Source organism: Euprymna scolopes, chromosome 18, assembly GCF_053919585.1.
Source record: "Euprymna scolopes isolate OS-2025 chromosome 18, ASM5391958v1, whole genome shotgun sequence".
Classification (NCBI taxonomy): Eukaryota; Metazoa; Mollusca; class Cephalopoda; order Sepiida; family Sepiolidae; genus Euprymna; species Euprymna scolopes.
Window position 1 is genome coordinate 71,671,379 of NC_136499.1, and position 27,139 is coordinate 71,698,517.

General features: G+C 32.5%; 1 protein-coding gene across 1 annotated transcript in view; it reads right to left on the reverse strand.

Moving 5' to 3' along the window:
- Positions 1 to 1,601: 1,601 nt before the first annotated feature.
- The window catches only part of LOC145297655 (COP9 signalosome complex subunit 6-like), a 45,889-nt gene continuing 20,351 nt past the window's right edge, over positions 1,602 to 27,139 (reverse strand). Inside the window, exons 4-11 of the mRNA XM_080143820.1 lie at positions 25,638 to 25,700; positions 21,666 to 21,698; positions 19,848 to 19,886; positions 18,822 to 18,936; positions 10,155 to 10,247; positions 8,772 to 8,872; positions 4,219 to 4,287; positions 1,602 to 2,108 (exon numbers count right to left, since the gene is read on the reverse strand). Of these exons, the coding sequence (XP_079999946.1) occupies positions 2,037 to 2,108; positions 4,219 to 4,287; positions 8,772 to 8,872; positions 10,155 to 10,247; positions 18,822 to 18,936; positions 19,848 to 19,886; positions 21,666 to 21,698; positions 25,638 to 25,700 (585 nt within the window). The 3' untranslated portion in view covers positions 1,602 to 2,036. The remainder of the gene's footprint in view (positions 2,109 to 4,218; positions 4,288 to 8,771; positions 8,873 to 10,154; positions 10,248 to 18,821; positions 18,937 to 19,847; positions 19,887 to 21,665; positions 21,699 to 25,637; positions 25,701 to 27,139) is intronic.

Genomic DNA, 27,139 nt, shown 5'->3' on the forward strand with positions numbered 1-27,139 from the left:
CTCAACTGTTATACATTCATATAACAAGTAATTAGTGTTTTATTTTGCTTTTATAATACACTTAGACCTTTTACTCATAACAAGTCATCTTTTTTTCTTATGACGTCATCAGTCTGATTGGAGTGACTTGCTGGAGAATACTCGACTTCTTTTTCAGCGCATGTCAACTTGGAGCAAAGACGTGGGCAAGTATGGGGTCACCCATACGACAAGAAGGAGCCGTGATCCAGAAGGGCCAACCCCCTTCCCAGCAGGGACAGTTGACCAGACGGGAAGAAATGTCATATCACCACACAATACAGTCTTGCAATCATCAGCTTTCAGGGGATCAATGATGGTTGCCTCAGATTAGCGATCACTCTGAGCATAGCCACAGATCAGTCAATCAATGTATATGGATTTTATTTTTTTTATTAATTATTTGTTGTGTAAACACACACTAGACAACATGTTTACTCGGTCGCATATTTCTGTGCAAGCATCTTTTACCTGCAGAAAGCTTGCTAAGAGAAAAGCTATTACAAAAAATTGAAATTATTGTTTTGAATTTGGCCACCCAAAATATTATTTCTCTTTGAAAAGCATAAAGTGGTTCTTAAATGGAAATTCATGTTGCAAGATGAAAACAAAAAAATAATACTCCTAGATTGTCAAATGATAAGCTTTTTTTTTAATATGTGGTTCAAAGTTTGTCAAATGATAAGCTTTTTTTTTTTTTAAATATGTGGTTCAAAGTTTGGAGCCAACATTTTCTCTATTTTTGTGATTATTGAATCTTGAGGAAAAATTTCCTGGATGTTTCATTTCTAAGGAATGAATTACTTTTTTTCTAAAAGAATATTTTCTGACATCATCCCCAAATTCTTGAGAATTTGGAAGAAATCAACACAAGTTCACCTGTTCAATTTAGCTAAGATCTAGATGTAGTATCTGTATTATTTTTAGAAAAGATCTTACTACCATTTTTTGTTGTCTCACTCCATTTTATTGCAATGAGTTTGTTTACAAGTTTTTAAAACATTGGAGATATTTTAAGTAGGATGGTTACTAGAGTAAATACGGTATTGTGGTGACTGCAAGTAAGATGTCTAGCAACCCCACACTTTTGATGATCTTATGCCTAATCTGTTAAAACGTAGATTTTATATTTTTTCGCAAATAAATAATTCAAAGTTTAATATTTGTTTCAATGCAGTGTGCTTCATTCTGGAGAGTTGGATTTCCCCCACATTAAAAACAGACTTTGTGTCTAACTCTGCCCTTGTCGGGAAGAAAATAAGTAGGGATAGTGAAAAGTTATAGAGAAATACTGCGAATGACGCCATCAGTGTATTGCTGTGTAGTGCCATTTTTAGATATTTTAAAACCCATTAAACCAAAACCCTTGATGCAGCAGCTTTTCTTTTTTAATTAATAGCCCACCACCCAAGATAGTTGTATTTTTCTTTTTTTAAATGAATTTAAGATGTGTTTAAACTTTTTTTATATCTCTCTCTCTCTCTCTCTCTCATATATATATATATATATATATATATATATATATATCTCAAAAACAAAAAACATTGAAATGTACATTAAACCAACATAAAAAAAAAGATAAATACCTTTTATATTTTTTTATTTAAAAAAAAGAAAAAACGTTAGGGATTTTGGTTTTGTTTTTTTAATTTAATTTTATATTGATTTATTATTTTCATGTAATTAAAAAAAAAATTTGTGTGTTTATCTGTGTTCAAGGAACATAAAATGCTCTTGAAGAATGAATGCTTGGAGTGTCCGCAGTTGCAGTGCTGATAGAAAGTGTTTTAGTTTTCTTTCTTTTATTGTTTAATTCTACAGCCACTTGAAGAAGAGCCCAAGTGAGAAGCAGTGGACAGCACAGTATTGTAACTATGGCAACAAAGGAGTATGAAGAGGAGATGATGAGTTTGCAAGATTCTGCAGCCATCATCATTGCACCGTCATTTCTACTATCATCATCATCACAACAATGGTAGTAGCAGTAGTAGTACAGTGTCATGCTAGCAAACTGGCTATTAAAAGAATAATCCTCGCATACGACGTCCCATACCTTGTCGGTCATATAGCACATTAAACTTATTCACAAACTGAAAAATAAAACAAATAGAAACAAAATAAATTCATTGCAAAAAATAAGTTTCATCATGAAAGTGTATAGATTACATTCTTACCTACTTCAAGGGAAATCCAACTATTTGTCGTAAACAATCAAATCAAACCTTTAACTCTCCTCACGCCTAAACATTCAAGATTCTTTTAATGACAGAGAATACTCCATCTTTGATTGTCTCATTAATCAGCACAACCAAAGGAAAGACAAAAAATTTGTCTTAAATGGAGTAAAGAAATATGCTGGACTGCATTTTACAGGACCTTATTCGTCCTTCGTTTAAGAATACTTATGTTATTTCTTATTGTGTCTGGCTCAGACATGATTAGTTGAACCTCTAAGAACATGTGGCTTAGCTGCAAGTTAGTTGTACAGTGCTCTATAGCTTGCCATCATTTGCTGTCGGGAACTTAGTTGATGACGATTACCTCGGATTTGCCGTTGCCTTGCATACAGGTTTGAGAGTGTGCACCACCCACAGTTGCCGTTATAGTCAGCCGGTCTACAGATATTGATTCTACACTTTTACATGGAAGTACATTTCCTAGACATAGCACTCAGTATCGTCTAATGACATTATTGACTTTCCATCGATCCTTGAATTGGTTAGTCTCAACAGAGGGGATGGTAAACAGTCCAATGGCCTAACAGCATTTCCCTTTGCAAACAGCAAGTCACTTATATAGGATATGATTTGTGACAACAATTTTGCTCCATCAATAACAGAATCGGCAACAAATCTTGGACAGGGAGGAATGCCAGCAGACAATTGCAAACAATCAAAATTTGTTGGTTTTCAACAAATCCAAATAATCACTAGAGACAAACGGAGTAATAGGCCCTGCCAGGTGAGACTTCTTCAACCACCTTAGTCTGTTAATGATGTGCTATACTGGAGACAATTGTGAACTGTCTTGGCTGGATAGCTGAGACTTCCTGATATCTACATAGTGGGTTTAAAAAAAAAAAATTATTCATTAAAACTTATTTATTGAATAAATAATTCTGTGCTTATTCATATTGAATGAAATATTGCAGTTCAAAATAAAATAACAAGGAAAACTTATGAATATACTTATCAGTGAAAAATATTAATCTACACCAAAACTTACAGTAAAAAAAAAAAAACCTATAATAAAACATAAAATCAACTTACTATCCGAGGCCCACAAAGTCTGGCTTAACAAATCTCATTCAATGTGGCATACAAGATTATCTATGTTCTAAAATAAAGACGCCATGTTAGTCAGGGTTACCAAACTCAATATAATTTTTTTTTCTTTTTAATTCTAAACAGTTTCTGTAATTTTTGGTGTACACTAATATTTTTTCATTGATAAGTATATTTCTGCTACAAGTTTTCCCATTTTTTTTCTTCAACCCTATGTTTAACTCTAGTCTTAATATCAATAAATAATAATTCTTTTATATATATATATATATCATGTTATGTTCACTAGTTTAATTTTTTTCATATTATTTTCCAAAGAAAGAAAGAAAAAAAAAAAAAAAAAAAATGGTAAAAATGGTTTTCTTTTCCGTTTGTGTTAAAATAATTCCATTAGTTCATTTCTATTTATCTGTTTAATTCCTTAAAAGAGGTCATTAGGAATCTTTGGATCATATTTTCCAAAACTAGTACACATTTCTTTTATTATGTGACATGCACATTGTGATCTGATAAGTAGGGATCAGTCCGTTTTCCACTAAACAATGTTACAATACACCTACAGAGAAACAACAGATTTTAATTTGGGGGATCCTTATACAGTAATAAAAAAAAAAAAAGTCAGTTTTTTTAAACATGTTGACTTAATTTCTCTTGCTATCAACATCATTAAAACTCACAAATATCACATAAAATGAAAGTCATAAAAAAGAAAAAAACGGAAAAATAGATTCAGTTTTGTGTTGATTTTTCTGTTCATTTAACAGCAATGGGAACCCCACCATATATAATATTCAAGTTCATTTTTTAAACAGTAGATTTTGTTGTTTTAATATCTGTTGACGGTATTCCATCTCTTTTCTTCAATGTGCTTTTGCATGTAATTACACAAGATAACAAAAGTATTGTTCATTCTTACCTGATTAATTGTGTTACAACTCTTGGTTATCGTACCTAAATATGACATGAGACACACATCATTGCATTGCTGAAAAAAAAGAACAATCATTGGAATACAAAGATATTTGCATTGTTACTTTCAAATAAATTTTAATCATACATCATTATGGACATTTATTGGTCAACTACATAATACACTAAGGAACTTGGTGTTCATACGTAATCACTAGGGCTATGACAACAGCATATTCTTTTCATTGTTTTGAAAAGAGTATATATCTGACACAGTTAATCAACTGAGAACCACATCACTCTATATAAAAGCATACAAGATAACGTATACACACTCAAGAGTCAAAACAATGAAAAGAATATGCTGTTGTTCTAGCCCTAGTAATCACCTATCACACATTTTTAGGAAAAAAAAAAAAAAAAAAAAAAAAATTGAAATTGTCCAATCAGTAAAAGATGGTGATTGGTGATTAATCTGACATCATTATGGTTTACCCATTTGTAAATGAATTGTTCCAAATTTAAATTATATTGTCCTGCTGACTAAAAAAAGTACAATTTTAAATAAATTTCAAAAAGTGACATTCATTTTATTGATTTGAAGAATTATTTTTATGGCAAAACAATAATTACAAATTATTTTTATGGTAAAAGACAAAGTTATATAATTGCTAAAATTTTAAATACAGAAAAAAAGAAACATTCGTTTTATTTATTTGGAGAATTATTTTATTTTATTTTTTTTTTTTTTACAGAAGATTCATTTTTTTTCTTAAAAAGAAATAACAGTAAATTATACAGATTGATATAGAAAGCTTCACTTACTGATACATCTATATAATAAAATAAAGTCAGTTTATAGACTTATCAATAGTTACAAAATTGATACGTCATTCAAAATAGGCAGTTCTTGTGTATTGTGCCACCTTGTTCTTTAGAATAATAAAATATAATCGATTTAATTCCTTTCAGAAAATACTTCATCTAATCAAGAATATTTTTTCAGATGGATACCATGTTTGTTTTCAGCAACAAATGTAGTTTCTAGTAGTAAACAATAATAATACATCATTGCATTTATAGGGCTATGACAACAGCATATTCTGTTCATTGTTTTTACTCTCGAGCATATATCCGACAGTTAGACACAATCAACCAAGAACCACATCACTACATAAAAACATATGAGACATCAATGGATATATACATGAGAATCAAAATAAGGAAAAGAATCTGCTGTTGTTATAGCTCTAATTATTAATAATATTATCAACAAAGAAACAAGAAAAAAAAACAAAGAATTCTCTGGAAGTTTTGCAAATTCATGACAGTATGGTTTAACTTGTGTAAAATTACACACACAAAAAATTTTTGATGGACATTTTATTTTAATCTATACAACCCGAGAGACTTCATGGATTATTAGAGCTATGCACATGCATACTGGTATTGAGTATAAAAGTTGTTCGATCAAAGTTGCTCGATATGAGAGAAAAGTGCATGTGTGTAATATATCTATTATAATAGTCATATTCCTTTGTTTGTTCACAGTTGTATTAATATATACAAAAACGTACATTGTTTCACAAATTAATTTTCCTAATGAAAACAGACTTTTATAACTCCATCTATTTATTCAATGGAAAGCTATATTGCAGAAGTTACCTCATTTACATGTTACATAAAAAAAAAATCTATTTTAATAATTAGCTCTATGTTAGAAATGATTACTAGTAATAGAATTGTTTTAATTGTTCTGTTTAGGAATATTATTTAAAGTTGATTTAATTTATTTTTAATTATTTACTAAAGCCGACATCAGTTCGATTTAAAACGAAAGTAAGCTTTATTTATTTAAAATTACATGGTTGCTACACCCCTCCCAAAAAAGCCATCAAAATCTGTTTATTAGCCCCTCACTTCAAACTAGATTGGATTAGTCCAAAAAAAAAAAAAAAAAAAAAAAGACAGAAAGCCATGTCAATAAATTTGCCTTTTTTTTTTTTTGAGGAGGAGGGGTGTTATTACATATAAACAGCCTAATAAAATGAGACCATATACTTTCTGATCAGTTAGTGATAATAGAGTTTTCAATTTTTGGTGGAGTATATTTTTTTTTTCATAATTATTAAAATTTTGGATGAGGGTTTCTCTGATAATTCGACAATTTACAGATAATGCTAAAATAATTTTATCATTTAGAAATTCATTGATAACATGTGAGTGGGACTTCAATTTTTCTGTAATTTCAGTTAATATTTAATAAGCAAAAAATATCTTAAAAATTAAATTTAACTTTCTTTTTCCATTGTTGAAAGAAATTTTATTTTCTATCTGATTGATGTATGTATGGGTGGGTTAATTTAGTAAAATTTATTTCATTTTTTTAGAGCAATTACATTTCCAGGTTTTTCTCTTTAATATTTGTGCAATTTATGAACTGTGATATTTTTTTTTAGAACGGATTTCCACGTTTAATTCAATTTTTACTGCATCTTATTTATTAAATCATGTGAAAGTATGGAATAGTTAAGAAAGCTCTCCTCCCTCTCATATTAAGAATGGGTTTCTAAATAATGTTATTCTTTCTACACAGTCCATAAACTGCAGAAATAGCAAGCATTTCAATGCCCCCCACCCACCCACTTTATATTTGAAAAAAAAAAAAAAAAAAAAAAAAGAGTAATTTCTATTCTACATGGTTTTGAATGTTCGGAGTGTTTTTTTTTTCTTTACTTTTTTAAATCTATTGATTTAGCATTTTCCATCATTTGAGTTTAAAAATCTAAAAAAAGCTTATCCCTCCATCCATTATGGTCAAAGTTTGTTTTTTTTTTGCATGTAGCCACTAATCCCCTCTCAAAATAAAAAAAAAAAAAGTTCATTGGCCAGCCCCAACTAAACTAGATACAAAAAAACAAATTGGGATACTGTGACTAAATCACGCACTTTCAATACAACTTTATTATTGAGAAATATGCATGTGAAATGGTACCATATTTACCCCCCTCCCCAATTTATATTCAAAACAGAAAACAAAAAAACTAATTCGGAGTAATTTCATTTTTTGAAATAGTTTTCACCATTTCAAATCTATGCACTAATCACTTTTATTTAGACAAACATGAGTATTTTCCCTAATTTGAGTTTACCCCACACCCGAAAAAAAATATCTAAAAATGTTTAATACCCACCCACACACACACATCATGATTGATTTCTGCATTATACTTTTCAGCGACTACCAACTAATGAGTGATAGATCCATATGCCAACAAACTTGTATTTGTAGCATTGAAATAGTTTCAAATGTGTATGCAAAATTTGCAAGAAAATTGACTCCACGTTGCCCAGGATGGAAGTAGCATATCGTAATCAAAACATGCTCGATATCCTAAGTATAGAAGATGTGTCCAAATGCAACGCTGGGTATCCCTGCTAACACACACACACACATACTTTCTTCTGTGCTCCTATGGCATTATCAAGGCAACAAAACTTCTGAATATCTTCACCATCCAACTATACTTTCTTCATATCAAGAGTTCTCATCTGTCTCCAATCTTACACTTCTTACACACAAACTATATCATCTTTCAATCTACCTGTTATTCTACTGCGTTTTGTACACTTAATGCTAAACAAATGAACAGTTTTGGGATTTTTATTTTTGATCATACACTACTGCTACTGTTGGCATTTTGATGTGGTTAAAATGAAAAGTGATCATACGAGCAAGCAGGACTTCTGAAAGAAACTTGCCTTATAGCATATTTAATTTAATAAAGGTTAGGTAACAACTAGAATTTTTTTTAATTGGCTTGCATTGAAAAAGGGAGAAATAAGTTGATGGGAGATAAAATTCATAGAAAAAAAAACTTGAAAACATCTTGAATAAAAAAAAAATTAAAAACGCACATTTTGAAATTGGCAGAAACAATTATATGAATGAAATGTTTTTCTTTTTTTTAAAAACAAATTTGAAACATTTATTAAATTATGATATTTTGAACTCCAGTAATATATACATATATGTATAGTACGTTAATCAAATTATTGTGCGAATTTAAAGGAATTTAAATAATATATTTCGAATCTGGTAAGGTTTAATCACAGTTGTAGATGGCAAAACAAGTCTGTGGATAATTATAGTTTACATATATACTATTCATAAATATACTACAATGATTATGGTTATGATACCAGACATTTCAAGAAAAGCATCGCACCTTTGCTTCTGATAGCAAAAATATTTATATTCTCAATCTTCCAGCTGAAACAGAAAATGTTAGATACAAAAAGAACTTCTGTATATTTTTACACGCATAATTCTGTGCATTTCTGCAAAATACTTTCACCTTGAACCACTCACCATGCGTAGCCACACTGAAGACTAAAGACCCGAGATACAGTAAAGCAGTTGCCTGATGATAAGATAAGTTTGGTTCAAAGCAATATACAGAGCAATTTTGATGACAAAAAGTTTGCCATAAAAAAACTCAATGTTTTATGATTTTTCAATTGGATAAATTCATAAGATCTTTTGCTTTGAATACTTACATTGTAAAAGTCTTCTCTAAATTTGGGAGTGTTGATAACAGGTAGTCGATAACAAAGACTATAGGCTTCTCGTAGGATGTCATGATTCATTTTCAAATCACCTAGACATGAAAAGTAAAAAATTATATTGGGAAAAAAAAAAAAAAAAAAAAAAAAAAAAAAAAAAAACAAGTACCAGTGAAGCAACAATAGGTGATGATTTGCATCCTTGAAAATTCAGTGGATCTCAAAAGTTTATTAATTGTATTAAACCACAGGGTTCAAACAAAGTTTTTTTTACCTCGAGTTAGTTAAAATTGTCAGAACTTGTAAAATCCAACTGACTCATTTTTATATATTAAATATACATTACATACATATATGTCAAAGATGACATTTTATCACCTTAACAAAACTTACATAAAAATATTAAAATTAATTCTTACAAAGTCAATAATTAAGTATTACTCAGTGATACTAGTAAGTTTTAAACAGCGAGTCCCCAGGGTCCACAGGTGGTGATTTTAATGAGTCTCAAATGAGATTACTTTGTAATGTAAACCGCCTGCAGGGATCACAAAAAAAAAAAAAAAAAAAATTTTGCTTATTATTGTTCAGAAAAACAATTTTAAGGGTTTTAAATTACTGTAATTGAGAAAAAATGATTTTTTTTTTTTTTCAATTTAATAAATTTAAAAACAGTATTTACACTTAATCACAATTTAACTTTAAAAAAATATTTCTTGCAACTTATGAGAAAACAAATTTTGTTTTCTAAAAGTGACAGTATGTTCAAACCCAGCCTGAAAATCACAAAATCAAGACAGTCCTTATTTACTTGCCTCCCTACAAAGGCAGAATTAGACACAAGATCAGTTTTTAATACGTGGAGAAAATCCAACTCTTTTAAAAAGGAGCATACAAAAGTAAATATTTACTGACCAAAAACAGAAAAGATGAACTGTAGTATCAGAACAGATATCACACTTTAGTTTCTAGTTAAAAGAACAAGAAAATGTTGAGTCCTTTCAAATAAGTTTCACTGGTGCTAAATTTTAAAGTACATGATTTGGGACCAAAGAAAGTAATTTTTATTTTATAAAAAAAAAAAAAAAAAAAAAAATGATTAAGAAACCTCTTTTTTTAATTTTTTTTAATTTCTATTTTTTCTGTGGCCAGAAAAACTGACAAGAATTGACAAATTATGCTACATACCAGAAAGAATAATGATTAAAAATGTGATTATTTTGAGAAAGTTTGTTTTTAAGACAAAATTGCACACAATCAACCTGTGACTAGGGCAGGTTGATGCAGCGCAAACTGAGATGCATTAGAGAATTTACATTGTACTTTTACACTTGTATGAAAAGAAAAGATAAGTCGAAAAAAGGAATCACATCTTACCAGCTTGGACAGCTTTGATGTACTGTAATAAGAGTTTGACACGGCTGTCCAACATTTTAATTGAACTATGTTGAGCAGTCAAATGTTCAGCGACTGTAATAAAAAAAAATAAGTATAAGCACAAAGTCATGGCATCAGAAATATATATATACATTTATCTAATAATATAATCTATATAATATTGTTTGTATGTTATGCTTTGAAAAGGCCAAATAAAACTTTTAAAGGCCAAACTGCTTAAAGTCAATTTTGCAAAATTTGGCTTTAAAAAGGTTAATCTGCCAACCCTTGACAAGAATAGGAAAGTAACCTCTTTTTGATGTAGTCTTGTTTTCAAATATCATAATATATGATCATTGTTGTAATGGTGTGCGAAAGGAACTTGTAATTTTGACGTGCAGTTCTTCACTGAAAAAAAAAACAAGTCAGCAAAATGTTATGTAAAAAAAAAAAAAAAAAAAAAATATATAACATTCAAAAGAAACTGGGCAAAAATAAAATATTAAAAAAAAAAACATTGTCTGTCAAGAGGTGCTGAAGGAGTAAATTAAAGATTGTCTCTTACAATGTGATTTTATTCTTTTAGTATTTTTATGTCGCACACTATTACTTTCTGAGTATTTATTAGTCATATGTTAAAAACCAAAGCACTTTAAGTTCTCAAAATACTACTGTTTTGTCCGAAAATGAATATACTTTCAAATGAATTAATAAATAATAATGTACATTATACATTTTAAGATTTTTAAGCAAATAAAACGATAAAATGTTATAAAACAGCGTTTTCAGTTAGGCTTTATAAAGACATCCCCCCACTCCACCAAATTAAAATATATATATATATATATATATATTATATATAAATCCTTCCAATTAAAAATGCAGATTAATTGTGCTAAAACGCTAAAATGGTAATTTATTTTATATTAAATTTATGTGAAACTAACCCCCATTCTAAATTGTAAACATTTTGTTTCTAGTGAGTCTTCAGTACGTTCATAATTTCCATTTGTCAAAGTGGCAAGTCAAAGTCAGTTTTCCCAAAGTCAAAGTGGCAAGCCTCCTAGAATTGTACAAAGACCCTCTTAAAACTACATATAATCGTCTTTAAAAAAATTAAAAAACAGGATCTATCTCCCATAGAAAAAAATGGTTAACTGTCCTAGAATGCTAGAATAGCCCAAAATGAATAATTTTACATTAAAATCTAAGATAATTTTTGTTTATCTTTCATTTAAGTTTTTTTAGGATGTTTACACGTAATTGCCTAAAAAGGTAAAATCATATTTTGGAGAGATGGTCAGATGAGGTGGGAGGGGGTGGGGTAACGGACGGTGTTAATCTAAAGAAATATTGCAATATATTCATTTTTAAACAGTCCTAGATTTCAATTTCAGTTTCTTATACATAAAATGCATTACAATTGAACTTTGAGATTTCTAACTTCTATTCTTTTAATGGATACATTGCATTTTTAAGGAATTGCAGTATATTTATGTGCATTTACTGTAGATTATTTGGAAACTATTAATTTCTTAAGATTTTTAGTGGCATATTCTGATTCCTTGCACAAAAATGCATTTATATGGCAAATTTTATTGCTTAATCTTGTGTTTTAACAAAGATGTAACATTTTTACTAAAAAAAGTAGTGAAAAAAATGTGACAAAACGCACATGGTCTTAAAGAGTTAAAAATATCCAAACGTGCAAGGCACAAAAAATAGACATAACTTCCTTATTTTTTTTAATCAGATTTTAAAAATTTTAAAAGATTCTTTCTTAGATCAAGTTCTTTCTATGTATGACATTATCGAGATATTTTAAGCCATTTTAATTTTTTTTTATGTGTACTACTAATTTAAAATACAATAGACATGATTTTCATAGTAACATTAAAAACTCACTTGTTGCATGCCGTCAAGAAGAAAAAAAAAAAAAATTGCCCCATCCAGAAAAATATTAACTTTATCAAAAGATATTTGTTGATTAAAAATATTTCTCATTCTGTAGTTTCCATGGGCCCTACTAGTATTTAAGAAATTAATATAGTTTACTTAAAGCATTACTTAATGTGTATGTAAAGGTAATTGATAGAAGGCCGTACAATGCAGAAGTGTAATGGATATACACAAACTGAAGTAAATTAAGACATAACGATGGAATGAGTTTTTTTTAGATTCAACTTTTATTAATACAATATATATATATATATATATATATATATATATATTTTTTAATACTCTTTTTTACATTATAACATTTTTTATTTGAGTGTGTGTGGTCCGATGGAAGTTCAGTATAATATTTTTTGAGGACATTTACCTTCATCAAACACGTGTTCATCTTTAGTCCAAATGTGCATATCATACAAAACTACCATCAAACCAAACTGACATTAAGAATATGATACAAAATTATAAAAAGTATAAGTACATATGCATCGTATTAATAAAAATCTGAATAATTCATACCACCGTTATATGTCAATTTGCTTCAGTTTGTGTCTTATCCGTTAAACCTCTGCGTTGTATTGTCTCCTATCAATTTCCTTTATATAATTTTTTTATTATTATGTGTCTATTTAGAGAAATTTAATTTTTCTGTTTAAACACAGGAAGAAACTATCAACCAAGGTTGATGATGTATGGAAGTGAAACTTGACCACTGAAACCTGAAGGTATGGAGAGAAATCATATGATACGATCATCATATTAAGTTTAACACCCATTTTACATGCTGCCATGTGTTGACAACTTTAAGAAATTGACTTCCAAACTAACCAATCTTTGGCCAGATGTTTTATTCCTTTTTCTCTCAAATCCATTTTAATCACTTCTTTCAAATGTTTTCCTTGGTCTTGCGGCTGAACTGAACCTTCTACCTTACCTGACCTACATCTACTGACCCGCCAAACCTCATCCATTCTTTCAATGAGAGCCATACTATTGAAGTTTCCTATTCTGCACACATCTCCCTATGCTGTTCAGATTTAATCTTGCTCTGAGCTAATCTTTAAGGCTTACATTACACATGCATCATTATTCCCATATAATTTCTCGCCATGCAACGCATATCTTCAACCATAACAGGTTAGGTTTCACTTACATATATCACACTGCACTATATTTTTGTTTATTTTTGTCTTGCAAACTAAGATGAAAATTGCCACCCCCACCCCACACTTAAAAGGGGCAAAACACTGCACACCCATGCTATATTCAAATAAACTAGCGATAAAAAGGCTAGGCAAAATTCCAGAATGTTCCACAAACCAGGAATTATTTTCTATATAGGAAGCTAGGACTTTATTTAAGTAGTATACTTAATATATATTACTATAAGCTCGCTTGTATTGAAATGTTGCTTCCCTACTAGCTACATCAAATTGCTGAACATTGTTTTACTTCCAATTATATTTGTAACTTAAACGCAGTGACCATACCTACGTCGCTAGGACTTTTACTGAGCCATACCTAACTGACTGTATTTTACTATGAATCCCAACGCACCATACACTAATAGTTTTTCTCTCATTACGGTACAAACCCCTGCTGGATTCTATGTATATCCAATATATATACTTTACCCCCAAGACGACTGCCTATGTCTGATTTGCATGTTAAATTAAATTTTAAAAAAAATAAATTTTTTTTTTCTTCTTCTAACTAAACTTTACTTGACACTCCAAATTCTAATAATTAATTCTACTGTATTCTGTAAGTTTAACCCTCTCCTGAAAACTAACACTCTGCCCTACTCCCCAAGCTGCCACTAACACGCATACATTACACACGACTTCGATGGGGGTCCTCAGCTTTCAGCCCTTAACCTTCGCACGCTGATCAATTGGAAGTCATGATCACTAAATATCCATTCATTTCTACCCCTAAGGCATGCACTAGTTTGTTCTTAACCAGGTAGATAATTACTAACCATGGTCTGTACTTAGATTTACAGCTATCTATATTACATAGCAATAGCTGTCTCTTCGTTAGCCTTACAATGTTAACTACAAAAACTGAACCGATACTCTGTAACGCAAAATACAATTTCCTGATTTATAAACGAAAGCTGAAATGGAAACCTACTTAACACCCAAAACCTCCATACATTCGCATCTACTGGAAATCTCCCCATATATCTATTTACTGTATTATACATAATTTACTTCCACCTGTACTGTATTGTACTTATCAAAAATGACGTTACTTGTATCTATTGAACACACATAACCCTTCTGCCATCTAAAATATCCAGAGCTTGTACAACAATTTTTAGTTAATTCGTAATATCGAGCCATTCTGTAACGCATTATCCTATTCCAATATAAAAATAAAAGGAAGAAAATTTTATTTTACTTTTTATTTTTTACTTATTTATTTTCTCAATTATAAATTGAAAGGAAAAAAACATTAAGCCATATTAACTCCTTCCAACAAACCTGTTTGAAAATATAGCTGCTTCCACTGCATGAACTCATACTCACTCCCTCCTCCAGTAACAAAAAATGAAATAGCAATGTCCCGTAATCACTTTGAGGAGTATAATCTCTCAGTAGATATATAACCTTTATAAACTAACCCAGTAACAACACTAACCATCTTTGCGGGGAGGGGGAGGGCGCTGAAATACCTGGATTAGGACCCAGGCGCGGGGCAAACCCTCTCCGTACTGATGGACCCGTAGATCTTCCGAGGTCATCCGTCTAGGAGAAGGAAAACTCTGAAGCTAAACCTAAGGGGAGGAAGGCCTCTCCAGTCTTGGATGACAACCTTCCTAGAGCTGGTGACTCAAATTACTGGTCTGCAAACCTAAACTGCTTAAGGAGTAGATAGGCACTGTCTATCGCCTGGCTTCCATACTCCTTTGTCTATTAGCCAGGCGTAGAGGTTGAACCACTGGTAGTCAACAGAAACACTCGGTGGTCAATCTTGTTTCCTGACTAGAGCAATGAACGCCGTTTTTGCCCACTCCCGACACATCCCAACCCTTAAACTGGGCACTTGGAAGTGTTTGAATACAGTAATGCCAGTACAAGTAGATTGGGTTGACCATCATCTGATGGGTTGAGGGTACTGGATAGACAGTTCCTGGCTGCTGTTCCCGACTGGTAGTACAGGTGCCCTAACTCTTTGGTAGTGCTTAGAGCGGGTGCTCCATCAACAGTTGTATAATATCAGGATGTTTGTAGTGCCATGTTGCGCATAGAAAGGGACCCTGCACTCGTCTCCGGTGGGTTATCCTGAGGCCACAATCCTAGTAGATAGAGGGACAACTGATGATCTGCCTGTGTTGCAGGTGTGGTATTCTGCATAACCACTTGCTCAGCACCCCGTACCTAAACTGAAACTCTTAAAAATAAAAATGACTGTACATTCAAAATTTACGCTAAAACCAGGCCAAAACTCAAAAACAACCTGCCTTCTCCCTTGAGGCTCGCATTTATGAACATCCGTGGGCTTAGAACTAATTTAAATGATGTTGAAGCATTTCTCCTAACAAACACCCCGGATATCTTAGCACTAAGTGAGACTAACCTACACTCCTCCATCCCCTCTAACTACTTTAACATGCCCAGATACCTCCCATTCTGCCGTAAGGACTGAGAGACATATGCATGGGCTTGGAGTCTACATTCGAAACACCCTCCCCTTGACTAGAGAAACTAAACTAGAATCGGACGATCAAGCCTTTATGTGCTTTAGACTTAACATGCAACATAACATGAGCTACTTTTATTTTCTCTACCGCTCTCCCTCGACCCAGGACTGTACCCTAATAACCAAAGTCTCTGACAGCATAGATACAGCACTTTCGCTCGACACTAGCACACAAGTGCATGTATTTGGTATTTGGTGACTTCAATGTCTACCACAGCAACTGGCTTGAATTTTCTACTCACAGACGCAGCTGGTACCACAACACGTAACTTCTCTATCTCATTGCCTATCACAGATGGTTACGTTTCCCCAGACCAGCAAGAACAACACATATCGCTTCTAGATCTGTTTCTGACCACAATTCCCGATGACTATAAGGAATGCCCACAGCCCTTTTGAGAACGCCAATCATGCAGTGATAATGGTTGAAATCTCCATAGACTCTAGAGCCAAAACTGAAGAGCCACTGCTCAAAACAATGAGATATTATAAAAAGGCTGGCTGGGAAGACATCAGGAACCTCATCATAGACGCTCCATGGCAAAATATCTTTTCACTTCCTGCTGAACATTGCGCAAATGAGACCACTGAATGGTTCAAAACTGCAATTGAAGCACACGTTCCCACACGCAAATTCTATAGCAAACCCCACTCTCCCCAATGGTTCACTTCAACTTGTGCAGCTGCCATAGCACAAAGGCAGCATGCGTACCACAAATTTAACCGACATAAGTCCAGTTCAAACAGACAGAAGTACATAGAAGCCAGAAATAACTAAGAAAGAAATAGCGACAGCTAAGAGAGAATTTACTGAAACCACCCAAAAAAACATAGAAGCACAGAAATTAGGAACTCAAGACTTTTGGAAAATCTACAACAGTGTAGTAAATAATAGGCAATCAACTATTCCCCCACTATCCAACAATCATGAGGTTGTTTGCTCAGAAACTGAGAAGGCTAACAGGCTTGCCAGATGGTTTGCCTCAAACTCCACACTGGACTCCGCTAACCACCCCCTCCCTGACTTTCCTTTGCAGACAGACGCCACACTAGACGATCTGAAAATCACCCCTGCTCAGGTGCATGCTATCATAAGAAAGCTTGACACTAGGTTGACACTGCAAAAGCATGTGGACCTGATCTCATTCCAGCTGTGCTATTAAAAAAGTGCACCGCCGAAGTAGCTCAAGTTCTCTCCAAACTTTACAACAAATGCCTTAATGAATTTTGCTTTCCTGCCCGCTGGAAAACTGCTTCTGTAGTGCCAGTTTTCAAGAATTCTGGCAAAAGAACTGACCCAGTAAATTATCGCCCCATTAGCCTCCTCCCACTTTTCGCCAAAATATTTCAGACAATAATTAACCAAGCTCTAGTCCATCACCTTACAGATGGACAACTTCTGACTGACCAACAATATGGATTTAGGCAAGCCCGTTCCACAGCTGACATCCTCACTGTAATCTCTGAACGTATATACCATTCACTAGACAAAGCGGGGGATGGCAGAGCGGTAGCTCTAGATATATCTAAGGCTTTTGACAGGGTATGGCATGAGGGTCTCCTCAGGAAAATTAGATCATACAGTATCACTGGTAGAATACTTAACATAATTAAATCCTTCTTAGATAAGAGAAAAACCCAGGCTGTCCTTGACGGCCGTACATCTAAACAATATGATATAAATGCGGGAGTGCCTTAGGGGTCTATCCTTGGATCTCTGTTATTCCTAATATTCATAATTGACCTCCCTGACAAAATTGTCTGTTAGATGGTTATGTATGCTGACGACACCACGCCCTATAACAGACACGACAGGAAATCAAATGAACACACATCTAAAGAAATGGCAGAAACACTAGAGGAATACCTCCGATCCATAGTGGAATGGGGACAAAAATGGATGGTCACCTTCAATGCTGCCAAGACTAAACTTGTTTCCTTTAATAATTACAAGAAACTTTCTCTACCGCCAATAGCAATGGTCAAAGACTCTTTATCTGAAAGTACATCTTTTAAACTCCTCGGCCTAACATTCACAGGAAACATGAGTTGGAACAATTACATTGAGAACATTGCCAGGACGCTGCAAAGAAGGTGGGTTCTCTCTATCGTGCTAGAAAGTTATTAACGCCTGAAAGTATCCTATACCTCTATAAGGCCACCATTCGCCCATGTATGGAGTATTGTTGTCATATTTGGGTTGGTGCATCTGCCACTAGTCTCTCGCTCCTAGACAATGTTCAAAAGAGAGTCGCCAATTTGATAGGTCCTGAACTGTCAGCTAAACTTCAGTCTCTGTCACATCGACGAAATGTTGCAGCCCTCTGCCTGTTCTACAAGTACTTTAACGGTGAATGCTCTGACGAACTGCAAGCACTTGTGCCCCTTCAACGTAAATACTCTGACAAACAGCTAAATCCCACCCCTTCACAGTAGAGATCCCTAGATGTAAGAGAGCCTTCTACTCCAGTAGTTTCTTCCCCAGCACAGCTAGACTTTGGAATTCCCTTCCGGGCCCCTGCTTCCGACTGTCTGACATGCAGAAGTTCAAGTGCAACGTGAACCGACATCTTGCTGCCCAACTTCCTATACAGTACCCCTGATGCTTATGTCCCTGATAGTAGCCCCCTACAACAAAGTGGCAATGTGCCTTGTTTGGGGTGAAAATGTAATTTAAAAAAACACACACACACGTTTTGCTGACATTTCCTAAACTTACTCCATCACTCCTAATTTTTGCAATTACATTAGCACCTGCTTCCATTCCACTGTGCTTCAACTATATCACCAAGGTAACAAAACTGATGAACAACTTTAATAGCTTTGCCATCCAAATATATTTTGTCCACATCAGTTCTCATTCGTCTTAAATTTCTTGCACATAAACTAGTTACCCTCTCTTAATATACCAGTAATTCCACCACACTTCTAGCATAACTAATGCTTACAAAGTTATTTTTGTTATTCAGAGGTTGACAATTGATAAGCACAGGTAAATCCACGTACCTGAGGAACTTTCTCCAGATTCTGAAGTTGATACTCGGGCAACATGATCAACACCAATTCTCTCCGCTTCCTCTGTGGCAAGGGTATATTCAAGAGGTACAAACAAAACAGTGGACTGCAACGAAAATAGAAAACAGAAATCACAAAACATTCACAAAATTTTATATATCAAATGCACATTTGTTCGCTATCTCCTTGCACTCGTAATTTATTGACAAGTAAAATTTCGAAAGACTAAATATACCACATAATTATTTTCTGAATAAAGTAATATACTTTCTGAACAAATCTTTGTAACCAGGTTAAAATATTTTTAATGTAAGTAAAGTAAACCATAGTCAAGAATGACTCGAATGCTCCCTTTTTATTGGTTACTATAGAGATGTAGGGGAGAGCACTATGACTTTTTTTTTTGGATTGCTCCACTTATCCTTTAATCCCTTTATTATCAAAGGCTTGTTTATGAATCACACTACGGCATGCTTTTGCATCTGAGTTTATTTTCGTACTTTTATTCCTTATTCTATATTGTATCTGATGTGGCATTCAGCCTGGTGGGTTGAGCTGGCTTGCTCCGAATGACAAAGTTTCTAAGTAACATTAAATTCACGCACAATCCCTCAGTCACATATATATATATATATATCCTGATCAGAAGAGAAGATTGTAATTTTTACATTTTCTTACAAAGTGTTATTGCCCTTTTACATACAGTGTCTGATATTCCTAAATGGTTACCTATCTGGTACTGACCAGGATCAATGTCGTTTGTCGTCCATGATCTAATGATACCCCCAGGTCTTAACGTAATTATGCCGTATATTTCCTTATTTTATGGAAAGGAATTGTTCATACTTTGAACGAAGAGATTTCTTTTTGTGGTCTGCTCATTCTTAGAATCAGTTGAAATTAGGTTCTACAAAGAAAACAAAATCCTTTTCTTTTTGTAATGCAAAAATTACAAAGAGTTCTCTTTAAAAAATAAAAAAAAAATTAAATTAAAATCTAATATTTTTAAATACTCACCTGTCCATTAATTAGAGATTCATACAATGTAACAGGAAGCTAAAATAGAAACAGAATATAGAAAGAGAGAGAGAAAAACATGATCATTATTAACAGATTCAGAATTGCTTAAATATATCAAAACAATGTTCTTCAAACTTCACCACCTCCCTTTAAAATGGAAAAAAAATTTTTAAATAACTTTTTCATTTTATTTTGTGCTTTTTGAGATATTCACTTTCAGATGAACTTTGTCAAACTTACATAATAGATGAAGATGAAAAATAAGTTTTATACAATTATTTTCTTTTAAGGACTTTAATCAATAACAGATAATATCCAGGAAAAGATGATGATACACAAATAAAAATAGAAAAAAGTTCATCTTAGATTAAATGATATTGCTTATGATGAAAGAAAAATAGAAAATCAAGAGACATCTTAAAGGCCAAATGCATGCATATACATATGTAGATGTATATATGGACATCAAGGTTGCAGAGTTGGATGGTATAAGGTTTGACTCAAATTGACTCCCAGAATTGCAAAAATTCCCACTCCAACAACCAGAATCCTACAGACCTCATTTTAAAACCAGTTGATTCTACCACGACTAAAAAAAAAAAAAAAAAAAAACTGACCAACTCCTAGCATTCTTGTGAGTTTGACTCATTCTAAAACCTCCGACTCTGCAATTCTGATGTACAGGCCTTTTTTTTTTTATCGTAGAAAAGGAAAGGGTTACGAAACATTACATAACATTGCTAATTAGGCAACTATTCAGGCAGTAGAACACAGATTGCTCAGCCATCAAAATGCTATCCTTAGACATAATGAGTCATCATTCACGGCCAAACAAATTGCCCCGTTAGGGTAGTCTTACCTTAGTACTGAGTTGTGCTCAGCATATTCTACAGACCTTGCCATTCTTTATTAACCAATTAATGTCAAATACTAAAATCTGAATTTTTTTTTATTTGTATTTCACAAAAAAAATTTGTTTACAAAATTAAAACCACAAAAATTAATGTTTATTTTTCATACTTTGAAATAAATAAAAAAAATAAATTAAAAAAAAAAAAAAAAAAAAAATCAATAATATGAAGAAAAAAATTTCTTCCGACAAAATTGTCACTGCTCGCCAAATATGATGCTATCAGAGAAAAAGAAAGGGCCGGGTGGTTAGGTTAGGAAACATTAGAAAATATTGCCTCTCAATGTTAGAAAACAAAAATGCAAGTAACCTCGGAGCCATAGGTCAACAGCATTCAGGGACGCAACATTTGGAGAAATGCATTAGTATTCAATAACTCTATACCAGTTCCTGATTCAGGGCAGACATGACCTAAACAGATTAGCTTTCAATAAATGGATCATAGTCAGTCTGAGAAATATAAGTTGTTTAAATTATTAAACCCAATGTAATAAAAAGTTAAAGTAGACATTATGTTTGAGAGCGAAAATTATATAATGATAATGTACCTATTTACTATGCCTCCCCACGGGACAGAGATAATCATATTGTAATTCCAAGATGATTTATAGGAAAATACAATGAAAAAAAAAAGTTTTTTAAATTTTGATGAATTTCCAACAATTAATAAAAATCCAAAAATAATTTCCCTCGAATGTCCACTGATTTTTATTTCAGAGTTTTTTTGTTTTGTTTTTTTTTTTTTCATGAAAAGGATGTCTGCAAAATGTTAGTAAATATTAATAATAAAATGTACAGGAACTGGGTTAATGTTAGAGTTTTAAAAAAATATATAATAGAAAAGAATTTGAATAAATACTGAGCCAAGCCTTAAAAAAAAGAGCTTCTCAACTGCATAAGCTTACCCTATTCCCTTTTAAAGATGGAGGGTTACTGACCTGTGAAGAAAAAAATTCATCATTATAATTGTATACTTGTTAAACGGGCACAATAGACAAGGTTGTTACCAAGTGGAAAGAACAACCAACATGTTAGTATTAAGAAAAAAAGGTTTATTGCAATCAGAGTAATGGAGAGATACACATTAGTAAAATATTACTAATGTTACAAGCAAGATGTCAGAAGCAAGACCATCTGCTAAGGTTGTATTCACTTTATATACAAGTCCATATAGAAAAAAAAAAAAAAAAAAAATAGGAGATTTAGGCTATTCCATTACAAAAGTAATTAAATTTTTTAACTGAATGATTGATAGCATTCACAGGCAGCCACTAGTCAGGTGGAGAAGCACATACTTTTTAGAGATTGAAGCAAAACAAAAAAATACAAATGAAAAATTATTTCCCAAGATTCGATAATCCATCAATAATAGTTAACAAACTTTCTCATTATTTAAGTATAAAACTCAATATAAATTGTAATCTTTAATAGCAAAATCCAAACACAAAAAATATAAAATAATGTACAAAAATATCAAAATTTAAACGAACAGATATAGGCTTTTCTACTTTGTTTTAGCCAACATGCTCTTTGACCATTTCCAGGTGCTTTGTTCATTTTCAGTGGTGTTTTTCCTATATTTAAATCTGATTGTTGGTGATTATTTGTATAAATTATTAAATCTGATAAACTGATGATTTTAATGAATGACAAACATAGAAAATCCTTGGTTTTTCAAGTCAATTTCATTGTAAAAATTACAGTTACTTCTATTATTGTTATTTTGGTACTTCTATAACCGGCAATCTATGTCATTTCAACTGTTGTTTATTGTAATTTATGGAATAGACCAGAGATGTTTGAGGCGTTGTCGAATAGTCAATAAGCACTGACACTGAAGGAAAGAACTGGTACTTGTACTAGCCTGGATGCCTAGTGTTGCCGGAGTGTTTGGAGGTGTGTGTTGAGCAAAAAAAAATAAAAATAAATAAATAAAAAAGTGGTAGTAGGCAGGCAGGCTCGAACCCATAACACTGAGGCAGAAAAGAAAGTGAAAAGAAAATCTGACGTCTTACCGCTATACCATGACACAACAGGAAGTTTGGAACATTAAAATTAGGCAAAGTCAATCCGACAGATACGATGACTTGCAAAAATGGCTTGCAAAAAAAAAAAAAAAAAAAAAAAAAAATCGACCCCTTCTTGTAGAAAACTGCCTAGTTCAGGGTAAAGGAATTAATGTTTTTGGCCAATTTTTCGATATTTGTCATCAGAGACAAGCTTCAAAATGATACCGATCTCATGAAAATTGGTTACCTCTGTCGAAAGTTTTAAGCAGACATACAAACATACATATATTTAAACAGACAGGTGAAATTTACATTAGAGATTATTCACAAGTAAAAAATTAAGTATTGTACTTAAAGTCCATTTAGTATGTTTAAGGAAAGGTATGATGAAAGATTCCCCTCTCATTAACTGAAAATGAATACAATTACCTAATCTATTTATGCCATCAATTTGGAAAATATAATAAACAACATTTATGGACGAGAAAAATCGATTATAAAAAAATAAAGCAATAATATATATATGCCAAAGGAACTTGCCAGATAGAATCGGCACATTTTTGCACGAGAAAACCTATTACACAATTAATAAAACAATGTAAAGATATCTTGCCTTGATAGACTTCAAAATAGACCTTATAGCCTCGTAGGAGATGACCTTTTCTCTTCCCTGCAACCTCTTTCTCACAGAAGAGATGTTGCAAGTTTGTCTCTGCTTTATCGTTATTTTCATGGCTAATGCTCGACTGAGCTCCAATCTATGGTCCTCCCTCGCCAAACTTTTACAAGAAACACCTGTCTAGCAGAAAACACTATTAATAATTGCTTCCATTCTTTATCTGTGCCTAAACCTAAACGTAGATTCCATGAACAAAGCTTCTTTCTTAGAACTGCACGCCTATAGAATTTATCTTCTGTTTTCCAGCTGACTACAATATGGTTGTCTTCAAGTCTAATGTAAAAATTTTTTTGATGAGCTGTTCCATATAAGTTAACAAATTTACTGAATTTTCATTATTAACGGGTACTATATTGTCCAATTTCTACTGTACACTCTTTAACCCTTATCACTGAGTGGCCTCTTGGCCTTGATAAGTGGTGATGCCTAGGTTAAAAAAAAAAAAAAAAAGAAAAATTAATTCCAAGTAAAAACTTTGATATACTTAGGTTTCATGCAGAAATAAGCATCCTCACCAAATAAATAAATGAGTAGTTTTGAGTTTAATTACAAGTAAAAATCAATTTTATTGTAAATTGCAGTGTCATTGTATTATGTAATATTGAAGATTAATCTAATAACAGGGGATGTAATGCAGTCTGTCATCATTTACTCAGCTATTTCATGTTCATTTATTTCAACAAATTTTTGTTAGTTTGCCATCTGTAATTGTTTAGTATTTATTAGTTTTAAAAGTTTACTTCATCTCAGTAATTTCCATTTTTACTTGGTTAAATAACTAACTTATCTCCCCTGCTTAATGGAAATTCTAATACTTCCATTTTTATCAGTGACATCTCAGTAAAATATAAGACGGATTTTTATTTTTTTTAAGAAGTTCTGGTCGATCATTTTTTTTTTTTTTTTCTAATTTTTGGCAAGGATACTTATTTGCGCATGATACATACACATATCAAAGTGCTTTTATTTGGAATGCGATTTTCACTTTAGACCAAAGAAATTTTCATTTTTTTTCTGACTTAAGATTAGGGTCAATTACCAAATTATAGGTCTCTAATAATTTTCTTCAAACCATTAAGTAAATCGATTTTTTTTTTTTTTTTTTTTCTCAAAGTTTTTCAAACATTTTTTTTTTTTCTTTGAGGAGGGAAGGGGTCTCCAAAACGGTTTTTTAACCATAAACACAGTTTTATATTCATATGCTTTAGTGTTGTTTGCCCTTTTTACATTTTTTGTGGTTTCAAATTATAAATTGCTTCAACCATTTCAAGTTTGTTCTGTGCATCACAAGCAAATATTTGAGTTGATATGGATCTTTAACTATAGAAGTATCTCATCCCACCTTTATAAAGCTTTAAGATTAGGTGCCAGTCAAGGGAAGTAAGTCTTGCTCAAGAAATGTGGAGTTGTTTGTTCCTGCTGCAAACTTTTAAAATGGTGGAATAAAAATAATTTCTGTATTCAATAATGTTTCTTGCTTCTTATGTTATCTGTCCCTTGTTCATTCTTTATAAATTAAATTCAACAAGTCAAAGGACCTTAGATTAAAAAATTAAAAACTTTACAACTTTAAAATTAATTTCCTGTCTTCGATTAATGAAGGAGAATCATTTTTAGACAGAGGCAAGTTTTATTTTTTTTGTCCAAATCTAGTGTCCTTTTTACGAGTTGAATTTTCCCTGCATTAAAAATGACTGTGGGAATGCAAAACAAAGTCAATTTGTTTTATGTACGGAATTTACATTTTGCAGGGGGTGGAGCACTTTAGATGGTTATAAAAATAGTCTAGCTCAGACTTATTGGCATTCACAGGTAAGAGCACCTCAGGCAACCAGCACTAAATCATTTCTCCATTCAGGAGGATGATCTTAGACAAAACAGAAATATACTTTACGCTTTTTTTAGCCTGACTTATTGAATATCTGGGGTGAATGGATGGTGATGCAGATTATTGCTAATAGACATTAATTTAACTCCATTAAATCTTAAAAAATATCCCATTATGGACCACGCAGATAAATTATGAGAATAAATGATTCTTATTTTAAAACTAAAAAGGAAATAAATGCTTAATTTAAAAAAGAAAAAAAAAAAAAAATTATTCAAAAAATAGATAAATGCTCTTTTAATAAATGGAATTACTTTTAAGACTTTCTTTTAATAAGAAAGAAAATATTCAGTAAACTTACATGTGTGTGTCCCGCAAGAGGGTTCAATTTTAGAAAGATAGGACTTTCATTGATACGACACATCTGAAAAAGAAAACCAATTTCAGTTAAAAAAAAAAAAAAAGTTCTAATCAGCTGCTCTATAAACATGGCATACAGTGTCAATAAATATTTCTTTGTATATTAATTTAAACTATTTTCTCTGTAGATAATGATGTGACAGGGGCACCATTTTTTACCCAACTTTGAACCAAATGTGACAAGATATATAAAAAATTTTTTCTTTGGAGATGTCAAATATGTAGTTGTCATAGAAAGACTAAGGGTTTCACCAAAAATATCTAAGGAGAATGCTAAACATTAATTAGTGATTTCTAACACGAGGTACTGCTCTTCTACAGCAAGATAGTGCGTCTGCATATATTAGGTTGGTGCTAAAATAATGTCGTTTTTTTGACGTTCAACTTCATGTCAAAAAACGACATCTTTGCACCAACCTAATAAAAGTGCACATAATTTGCAGTCATCTGCTGAACTGGGCACTTGGATAGGATGGAACACAAACTCTCTGAAATATTATATGGAGAATTGCAGAATGGTAAAGGAGACAAGAATATTGTTTCAAGGATGTCTTCAAAGGTAGTCTGAAGACCTTTAACATGAATGTAGAGAACGACTTTGAAGCGACAAGTTTGGCAGCCATCTATGATGGCTGTGAGAGTTTTAAAGCAAAGCGATTACAAGACTCCATTTACAAGCTTGCTTTGTGGAAGCATAACGTTTCTAGCACCTCAGATGCTTTTTAGTCTATATGCATTGTGCCTGCATGTAGAGGGCTGGTTACTCCACCACAAAAAAAGTTACTTGTAAGTGTTGGGTACACAAGAAGTGCTGTGGAAGTATTAGTAGGTTGAAAGATCATAACAAGAAGTGTAAAAACAATGGAGATGGATGAGAATTCAGATGTGGAGAAAGGAAAATTTGGATGGCGAAGCTATTGAAAAGTTTTGTCGCATATGAGCATGTGGAAAAGTATCAGCAACAGCGAAAGATGACTGGCTTGCAAAGAGATTAGCAGCAGCAGCCCAAAAAAGCAGATATGCAAATTAGGAAGCATGCGCAAGAAGGAACAAAAGAGAAAAATACACCATGTGCTTGGGGCAGAAAGGAAGTTGGCACCAAAGGTTGGTTGGTTGTTTTTGTTTTACGGCATATCAACCCTTTTCGGGTTATTTAATGCCGAATCCAAAGATTTTGAAGAAAATTTTTTTAATAGAATATATTTGTTGTTTTCAAATCAGTTTCTATTCAACCCATAGTTGGGACCCTAACAGGTACTACCACTCCGGGTCAGAGTGGACCTGGGAGCAATGGTAATTAAAGGGTGGCTCCACACTCCCCAAAGCCCACAAGCTGGGGCCTCACCACTGGATATAGTTTAAGGTCATATCCAGGACCCCCATTGAGGGACTTTTACCTCTGCAGGGGGGCAGTCGGCATATTCTAATGCCCCACCAACAGGG